The following is a 10,345-nucleotide window of genomic DNA, read 5'->3' as shown; positions in this document are numbered from 1 at the left end:
TTGATTTCATAAAAATCAATTTTTTGTAATTTAATTATAAAACTGCAAGTTTTGAGTCCACCCCTGTTTATACCAGCATCTTGATGACTTTTGATGAAAATTGGGTATATTTTGCTTATATTAGAAAAAGAAACCGAAAATCAACATGGTAACCTTAACAATTCCAAGAATATTTTGGAGAGTGGCTTAGCAGTCATGAAGTTTAATCAGATTAGCTACAATCTGCTGTACAAGAGAAGAGGAGAAGAAATAAATAAAAAAAGACATTGGCAAGAATTACTCCGATGTCGATCATTAATTCTACTGTGAGTACAAATCCTCAAGTTACTATCTTTCTTTTATGGGCACTCATGAATGTTCCATAAGGTTTTGAATATAATTGAATGTAGTAGCAAATAAATTTCACTACTCTGGAGTTAAATAATAATGACAAAAGCTAAGGAAAAGAAAATTCATTAGCCAGACAGCTGACGAAGACATGAAGATAAAGACGACACTTATTACGGGGGGTTTCTTTTTAATGTTTACAGAAATAAATGCCACAGAGTCCGATTAAACTGTTCAATAATACCGGAATGATTTGAAAAAGAAAAGCCTGCACACGCCCCCCTATGTTAATCCTGTCACAAATATTGGCCATTCCTTTTTATTATTATTCAGGGTTCTTCTTCTCTTGTGTTTTTCTTTTCCTTTTTTATAATAATTAAAAGGATCTGATGTATGTAGCCAAGGGAGAGAGAAGAGAGGGAAAATAAAAGGTAGAGAAAAGTACTTTATCAATTGTATAAGTATTCATTATTAAGACTTTAGTAGAGGAGTGTAAATTATATATCTAACACGCCTCAATAGAGAGAAAAAATTCCAGGAGTTGTTACAGTTTTTTTTTTCTTTTTTCAATTATAAAAATGATTAAAATTTCAATGTAGTAATTAGTAATAAATATTAGCTACTTTTGTACCAATTTGTGTGTTAAGTAAAATAAAGTTTTATATTTAGAAAAAAAAATAATAATTCGCCAGACAACCAATTTAAAAAAAAACTGGACGAGCTAAAAAATACACTGGATTTTCATCACTAATATAAAATATTTAAATTATTCAGAAAAATCTAATTTGTTAAGGAGTAAGAAATTTATTTTGTAGAAAAATAAAATTGGTGAAGATTTTTTTCATTTTATATATATATTTTTTCTATATAGTATACATCAAAATTTTATTCCAGCCTATTTAAGCTTCTTACAAAAAAAAATTATGAACAAAGTAAAACGAAAAGTAAGTATTGGTTTTTAAAAAAATACAAATAAAATAAAAGAAAGACACACTTTATCAGTCATGTATATATAACAAAAAATAATAATGATTTGATCACAATGATTATTCAAAAAAGAAATTATAATAATAAACATATTTATATAAAAATATTCTTTAAACCCAAAACTTCAATAACACCAAAATATGAATAGTATAATAATAAGAGTAAATCATTTTACAACGCAGAATACATAAAAAAAGTGTACAAAAATATAAAAGTTGAAAAAAAGAGTCTAATCTTGGATAAGGGGATTAGTAGGGAGATATATTTAAAAAAAATAGATAGTTCTTAGAATTATATAATGTCCGAGTAATAATAATATACATCGTGTGTTTTTGTTTTTTTTTTTTTGTGGGGCGGAAGGTTCATTTGGCAACATATTTTAAAAATTGCGTTTTTCTAGTTTGGGTATTTATGCCTGCATCTTCCGGCCTTGTTTGAGGCCAAATATATGTACAATCATAACGTGAACTACCTTTGTGACGAACAAGAGCATCGATGATATACACGTTTAACTGAGGCCCCTGACTACGGGGGTGAAGGGCTGTTGTGCTTTTTTATTACAATTACAATGTAATTGTAATAATGTGAATTTATTTTTATATCTTTTCTAACAAAAAAAAAGTATAGCTTACAAAAAAAAATATATCAAAAACTGTCAAAAAGTAATAATGCAAGACCAAAGAAAAATCCTTGTGAAGACCCTCATTTGGGTGCTTGCGTCTTAAGCACTGTCTGTACTAAGGTAAGAATGGGTTGAACGTGTTTTTGCTCCAAAATTAATGTTACTTCAGCAAAGAAATAGTTCATGTGGATTAAAAGTGTCCAATTTTTTTTAGTCGTTCAGATATTTTGTTATTCCTTCCCTTCTTGAACATTAAGGTCCATGGATTGAGAGTAACATTATTTTTTGATGCAGGGATGAAATAAAGTATTTATTTAAATATCTAAACTCTAAATTTTTACATATTTGATTTCTTATGAAGCTTTTTTTATCATTAAAGATCAGCTTAAACCTAAATCACTCGCACACTGATGTCTAATCCTTGCTTTTACAAAAGGCTATTGAATCTATTTTACAAATTTAATGTCTAATAATGGGAAAGATACAAAATAGTGGCTGATTCAATGATAATGCCTTGATTTGCTATATTTTAAATAATAAGCGAATTTGAAAAATAACAAAAAACCTGATATCGTATAAGTATGAAAAACCAAGTCATCAATTAATTTAAAAAATTTTAAAAATCCCCCTGCCGTATGTAAAGTATAAATTACGAAAGAAATACAAATTGTATGTTGAAATGCCTCTTATGATAAAACTTCATAAATATATACTTATATAATTAGTCAAATAATATCATTTTTTTTTAAAGATAAAAAAAAGATTCCCAATTGGGAAATTTAAACCATATTCATGTTGTATCGATATAATTAGATATCCTTAGTTATGATGAGCTTTGGAATTGAAGCCCTTTTTCTTTTTAGATATATCTGGTGTTCCAAGAATAACGTTCTCAATCCATGAGTCGTACTCGCTTACTTTAGTGTAGACTCCAGGAATGTTTTTCCGACCACAGCCAATTCCAAAGCTGACAATGCCGATTTGATACCATTTACCTTCCTTTTCGCAAACTAATGGTCCACCACCGTCACCCTGGAAATTGGAGGATAATTAAAAAGTGAATTAGTTGTATTAGTGTCAGATAGGGCATTTACGTCACAGGCATCCCTGCCTTCTGCTCCAGCACATATGGCAGTTGTGGGGAGGGAATAAGCAGGCCCGAATTGAGCTTTGAGTGCTCCATTGCAGTTAGTGTAACTCCATAATGGAACTTCGATTTCTTTAAGGACTAAAGAATGTTCAGAAGCTTTTGTGTGAAAAATAGGGGTTAGTTAAATATATTATGTAAGCAGATAAAATATTTACTCTCTGTTCTCCGTCCCCAACCCGTGACATAGCATCGAGCAAATTGAGAGGGATTGAAATCCCTAGATTTAGGCATGCAAACCACATCAATGTTCTAAATAAAAATTTATAAGAAAAAGGAAAATCGGTTATAAAATCAATATTACTAAGAAAAATTAAACAAATTACTTGTTTGCGCTTGGCAGGTCTTTCCAATTTCAGTAAGGCAATATCATGAACTAATGTGGAATTATTAAATCCTGGATGCATAACGATATCTGTCACATTGAACTCCTCATGGCGGAGTGGTTCTGCTGTGGTACTCACATCATATTCTCCAAGACGAACCTTCAGTATATCTTGAATGGTTGGTACAAAAGGAAGACTATTGGGATAAATAAACCCGGTGTTAAAATTATACAAAAATTGCACACTCATAGATAATTTTGTGTTGGTCTTCATTTATTTGGTATAGTCCAGTCTTAGGACCTTAACTTTTTCTTGAAAATGACGTTGGTTTATTAAGCGAAATAAGATATATCAGGCATATTATGAGCATTGCAAGGTTAATAGAAGTATGAGGTTATACTCATAAAAGTAAATCGACAATAGAGTAATTCTAGCTAACGTCCTTGTCTATATTCTTTTTTCCTTCCTCTCTTGCGTTCTACGACTAATGTTTTACTTCCAGCACGCTTTTTAATAGTGACGTCATAGTCAATGATTGGTTGCGTGTTTTGTCAAAATCTGTCTTTCTTACCCAGCAGTTGGTAAGATACATCAATTTGAAAATTCTAGCAATATTGACGTCATAGACTATGGTTACTTACGTGTTTTGTCAAAAATCTGGAGATCTTGCCCAGGCTTCCAGCAGTCGGTACGATACATCAAATTGAAAATTCTAGCAAGCCCAATTGCTCTATGGTCTAACCTTGTATTTCTATTTACCTCGGAGCATTGCAAGTATCTTTCAAAAATATTCCTATCTTCATTACAATTCTTTATAATTCGAACATATTAGATTATTATTTAGTTATATAATTTGTCATATTATATTATATAACAGAATACTTAATTAGTATAAGGAAAAACACCCTCAACAACGTCACCAAGAATCAATTTTACCTACTTTAATAATTGACGAGTGGGACTTGGTGCCACTGGACTGGACCACGATCCTCAGTCCTAAATAAGGATTACCACAACACTACTCATGAATATATTTACAGGCGTACATTTGTCATTCATTCGGTTGAATATATGTCAATAATATGGTATCCAATATATATGTATAGAATACGTTAATATATCAGCAAATAAGTGTCTATATATATTTATAGAATGAGTGATTAATATATTAAGTTGCTCATTCTTCAAACTTTTATTTAATTTTTTGCAATGTATTATGTATACAAGAAATAGGTAGACAATGAAACCGTAAGTTATTTCAAATTGCAGTTTATGACTTAGACAAATGAGAAGAGATCATTTGAGTACATTTGTATTTGTTGAATTGGACCAATAGACAATTTATTTATTAGAATTTGGCATATTATAATCTTCAAACCTCAACCCTTCTCCCTTTCATAATAATACGATTCTGTGGTTTAAAATGTGCTTTTTGTAGGAGTGAAAAATTAAACATTAGTAGCACAAAAGATTTAAGTGGTATTGTTTCCCCGCCAAACTAGAGACATCACTAGGGCGTCTGAAGGGGATAGACTGGAAAGGATGTAGCACCCCCTACCCAAATTAAGGAATTTTTGCTTCTTACTAGAAAATTTAATATTTGTTTAACAAAAAATTTAATTCTCTGTCAATAGCTATGAATTTTTGATGTTATTTGTGTACAGCTGTAGATTTTTATATTTTTTTAAGAATATTTATTAATTTTTGAAATTTGTTTCCAAAAAATTTATTGTTTTGAAAGAAACAACTGAGAATTTTTCGAATTTTTTTCCAAAGAATTTAATTTTTTGAAAATAGCCATCGATTTTTGAAATTTGTATGTAAGAAATTTAATATTTGAAATTCAATTTTTCGAATTTTTTTTTCTAAAAAATTCCAAAAACCAATCCCCCCCACCCATAAAAAAAAAAAATATATATATATAATCCTATTTTGCCCCTGATCACAGAACCTCAATTTTGAAAATGAGAATTGTTTAGATTTGAAGATTGTAATATGTAAATAATATTTCCTTGAAATACATTATCATAAATATGTTGTAATACACCTTAAGACCTATTTATAAGCTTAATGTGGTATTGTGAAACTTTTTTTAATAATCTACAAGATTCACCACTGTACTTAGCTTTAGTAATTAAGAAATAAACAAACAAGTTTGTAAAAAACAAAAAATAACTCATGTATGGTATTTGGTTTCAATATCTGTGCCGCAAGATAGGTCCACTATTTTTGGCTATGTAAATAAACTACTATGAAGTAAACAACACTCTTATCCGGTTTTAGGAATTTTGTTGCAATAACTGCGGCAATAATCTTTACATAATTTGTATGAGTTTTACACTAAATTATACATGAGCCATTCTACGTTGCTAGTCTGTAATTAAATAAATTATGGAAGTTTAAAAACTAATTTATCTATTATATATCTATTGAAATGTCGGGAAATAAAGGTGAATATTTTTAGACAATACAAGTTGCAATTTTTTTGTCCTAAAATAACTGATTAAATTAAAACTTCAAATATTATACTTATAAAGTAATATTTAAGACTATTATTTCATTTTGATCTACTATAAGTATTTATTTATTACGTATTTTATTTGAAGTATATAATATGGCACAGATTACTTATTCATTAGTAATTTTCATTGAAAACTAATAAATTATATCCTTAGTATATCGAATATCTATGAAATAATCAATTAATCCATTAAACTTATTTAAATTATTAACTGAAAATGTTTCATCTCGTTTATGGGTTGCAACTTGTACTATTTTTTACATGTTACAACTTCTAACTCTATTTTTGTTTAGTTGAAAGTATCTTATCAGTTGATAATCTTATTTTTGATTCAATTATTAAAAAAAAAAAAAATTTGATACAAATAAATTTAATAATTACAGGGTTATTACAATAGGAAAAATGTACCATGTGTTGAGACTTAAGATAATTGAAAAATATATCACGTTTATTTTTTTACTATTACTTAAATTACTACCGCGCTAACTTTTTTATAACCCTAACTGTTTCTGATCGTATTACAACATTGAGAAACTCTGATACATGATCATTACGTAACTAATTATTCATATGAATTTTCATTTTAAAGTTAATATTTCAGTCTCAAAGTGATTAATGTTACAAATTATGTATTATGATTTATGCATGCTTAAATAATCACATTTTTTGATTTAAGAGGTTTTGATAAAGTTTGAAGGAAATAGTTCCGAAAAAATTATTTATTACACAAGATTTTTTTAGGAACTGACTACCATTTAAGTGATATTTATTTTAGTCAAGTTAGCATAACATATAGCAGTGCTGTCTTTAGGCACTTTTTCGGGGGGGGCCCCTCCCAATTTATATATATATCTATAAAATAAACCTATTTATATAAATAGCTTTATAAAGTTGAAAATTTTTGGGGCTAAGACCCCAAACATAATTAAAGCTAGCAACGGCCCTCACATATCGTATGCGGTAATACATTAACATTAGACTTCAATTAGTTCCTGGACGGAGCTTCTAAGTTAAAGTAATTTATCCAATAAGGAATAAATAAATTATCGTGTATGAAGCGGCTATCACGTCACGACCAGCTCATATGAAAAAAGAAAACTCGGATAGAAATCCCAAATTTTACTAAAAATCTAGCTCGTATCACAAAAATTTGGATGTTGGGGAAATCGTATCTCAAAGTATTACTGTATTTTCATAAAATGAAATCCTATTTTGTGATAGACGATACTTTTTTGATCCAATCGGGCATGATCATTGTTTCCTTATATTAGTTTGTAAATTGCCATATTTCAACAAAATAATACAACTCCCTGAATAATAGTTATCCTTATCAAATAAGGGATGCACCAGCACACTCAAGTAATCCATAGTCCAGGCTACAGAAAGTTACACTTTTTAGTTTGAAAGATCAATGTATCGCATTGTCGTTGAATAAGACTTTTAAATAGATTCATGTGAACAATTTTTTTTTTGCATATTTAAATCATGTACTTACTAATCATCAACGCAATGGGCAGCAGTGAGTACCCAGGACTCGTCCAATAGAGTTGATCCACATACATATAAATCTTGAGGTTTCTCCAGAATAGCAGCCTGAAAATAATATGGCAGCATTAAATTTTATGTGTTCATGGTAATATAATTTACTTCGAATAAAATGAGATTCTCAATTTCTTTTTATGTGGATGGTTAAAATAATATTATCTACACTTAAAATTAAAAGTATTTTAATGATCATACTCATATAATCACTATTAAAGAGCTGGATTAATGAATCTTTAATCGAATTCTTATATGTGTAGGATCATAAAAGTAGAGGAAATAAATTAATTATCTTGCCTCTGCCATAAATACAAACATAATTTGACAAACATCTGCCCCAATTGATTCAAATGTAGTTATACCAGTCATCAATATATCAAATAATCATCATAAAGGTAATATGTACACTTTTAAGATAGGACTCTTTATTATACAGATCTATATATAATAATTAATCTGAGCATTCATCATCATGCTGAAATAATATTCTAAAATGTAATTTTTATTATATTTGTTCAATCTTTTTGTAATGCATTTTTGGGTTTTTTTATTATTATTATATTAATGAGTTTAATCAGAAAAAAATATAAATAACAACAATATGATTTATCCAATTCCGCATTCTTTGGGGATATTACAGGATAGTTCTTTGACATTTAAATTGCTAATAATTGTTTAATTTTGTTACAGAACAAAAACGGAGTAGGGAAGACAAGAACATCAAAGTTTAATACAACATACCCACGGCATTTTGTGATTGATTAAATGTATATCAAGTTTATATATTAGGTGTGTCAACAAGAAAACAATCTTAAACAAACATTAAGAAAAGCAGAAAATCCCAATTTATTATTTTAGTTCATATACAGTTGAGTTTAAAAGTATTCGTACCCTTTCAATATCCATATCGGAAATCTTTAATTTTTAATTTTCTTTACAGTTAGGTTTTTGATAGTAATTACTATTTATTGACAAAAATAATCCACTTTTTATATAAAATATTTTTTTATGCCTCGAAAACAATTTTTGCTTGTTTCAAAAGTATTCATACAACTCGATAAAGGTAATAAAAAAAAAAAACATTTTCTATTTTTTTATCATGGTAAAGTCTGGAAAGATTGAAAGATTTCTATAAAGTAGTAGAAAGGTTAAGAATTTCCTTGAACTATCTTCTGAAAAAGAAAAGTGTAATGGACCAATTTCTTGATTCAGTCTTATCCAAAACTCCTTATAATCAAGACCCAAGGAGTGCAGTGAGGACATCCACCAGGTTGTAGTCAATTGGCATAATCAAGGTGACAGCCACAGAGACATTTTCATCAAGTTTTCCATCCCAAAATCTTCTGTCCAATGCATTATCCCAAAATTCAAACGAATTCAATAATCTTCCTCGACATGGTAGGAAGTACAAGCTGAGTTCAACACAAGTGAGATATGCAGTCCAAGGGATTGCTAAGAATCCAAGAAAAACTCTCAAATCCATTCAGCAGGGGTTGAAAACAACATGAACTTTGGTTGGTCAATCAACTGTGCAAAAAGTTTTACACAAAAATGGGTTCCGGGGCTGTGTGCCAATAAAGACTCCACTCCTCAAGATTAGGCACATAATGCCCAGGCTGAAGTATGTCAATGACTAAAAAGATGATGAACTCAACTTCTGGTGCACTATGCTATGGTCAGATGAGACAAAGGTCGACTTGATAGGCCACAACCAACATTGGTGCATTTACCAACGAAAGGACCACGCCTCGAACCCGAAAAACACTATTTTATTAGTGAAACACGGTGGTGGAAGCATCATGATTTGGGCTTGTTTTGCTGCCAATGGAACTGGGAAATTTTATAAAATTGATGGCAGCATGAAAAATGAAGATTATATCAAGATTTTTGAAATGCAACTGCAATCAATCTGCAAAAATTCTTAAGCATAGAATGCATTGGTGGTTCCAACAAGACAATGCCCCAATGTAAACATCCGAAAAAGTTCAAGTATGGCTCTATAGGCATAAGGTTAGGGTCATAGACTGGCCAGCCCAAAATCCTGACCTTAACCCTTTTGAAAATTTATGGACTACATTGAAAAACCAATATGGAAAAGACATTCGACAAATCTGGATGAACTTTGGAGATTCTGTCAAAAAGAGTGGGCCAAAATCGAATCCAGTATTTGACTCAACTTGGTAAGGACTTATCCCAAGCGTATTCAATATTTGAGGAAAGCCAGAGTCCATCTCACATAATATTAAGTAATTTTGCACTTATGAAACGCCAAAAATAATACTTCGTTAATTTACTCAGAAAAATAATAAAATTATTATAATTTCTTTAGGTAAGAGTAGTATTTGATTGATTAGGAATATTCTAAATGAGTTTGTAGATCCAACCTGAACATCTAAAGATGTTTTCTTGGGATTTTTGTTGGGGTATGAATAGTTTTGGGCTCAACTGTATATGTTTATACAAATGGACATACAAATATTTCATATACTATTTGAGTCAATTATAACCTCTGTATTCAAATTGTAGTTATAGTCTTAAACGACTTTTTTATTTAAGAGACTAACATTGACTCCAATATAACTACTTCCAAATAAAACCAATCAATTTCTCATTCTTACACTGCGACGATCAATTTTAGCTACTTAAAGTAGAATTTCCATCAAAGGATTAATAAGAATAATTAGATTGATTCGTCGAAGAATAAAAATGTAATTCACATTCAATTGCTTATGTGATGACGGCCACATATTATGATAAGTGGGCGGATACTTTGCCGAACCCCTTTTTGGAAGAAAAACAATTTGCCGAATACCATTTTACCTAACGGACACATCGCCAAAGGATCACTTTGCCGAACGGACATATTGCCGAAT

The 10,345-nt window shown here is 29.8% G+C and overlaps 1 protein-coding gene across 3 annotated transcripts in view; it reads right to left on the bottom strand.

Annotated features, from left to right (window-relative positions):
- Positions 1 to 1,643: 1,643 nt before the first annotated feature.
- Positions 1,644 to 10,345, bottom strand: part of LOC121131846 (chymotrypsin-like protease CTRL-1) — a 117,808-nt gene continuing 109,106 nt past the window's right edge. For all 3 annotated transcript variants that reach the window (XM_040727236.2, XM_071894047.1, XM_071894048.1), the window contains 5 exons: positions 7,426 to 7,523; positions 3,410 to 3,605; positions 3,242 to 3,335; positions 3,031 to 3,182; positions 1,644 to 2,968 (listed from right to left, as the gene is read on the bottom strand). In XM_040727236.2, coding sequence (XP_040583170.1) covers positions 2,756 to 2,968; positions 3,031 to 3,182; positions 3,242 to 3,335; positions 3,410 to 3,605; positions 7,426 to 7,523 — 753 coding nt within the window. In that variant the 3' untranslated portion in view covers positions 1,644 to 2,755. The remainder of the gene's footprint in view (positions 2,969 to 3,030; positions 3,183 to 3,241; positions 3,336 to 3,409; positions 3,606 to 7,425; positions 7,524 to 10,345) is intronic.

Source organism: Lepeophtheirus salmonis, chromosome 1 (genome assembly GCF_016086655.4).
Source record: "Lepeophtheirus salmonis chromosome 1, UVic_Lsal_1.4, whole genome shotgun sequence".
Lineage (NCBI taxonomy): Eukaryota > Metazoa > Arthropoda > Copepoda > Siphonostomatoida > Caligidae > Lepeophtheirus > Lepeophtheirus salmonis.
The sequence above is the reverse complement of the archived record's forward strand: the minus strand, read 5'-3'. Positions and strand labels throughout refer to the sequence as shown.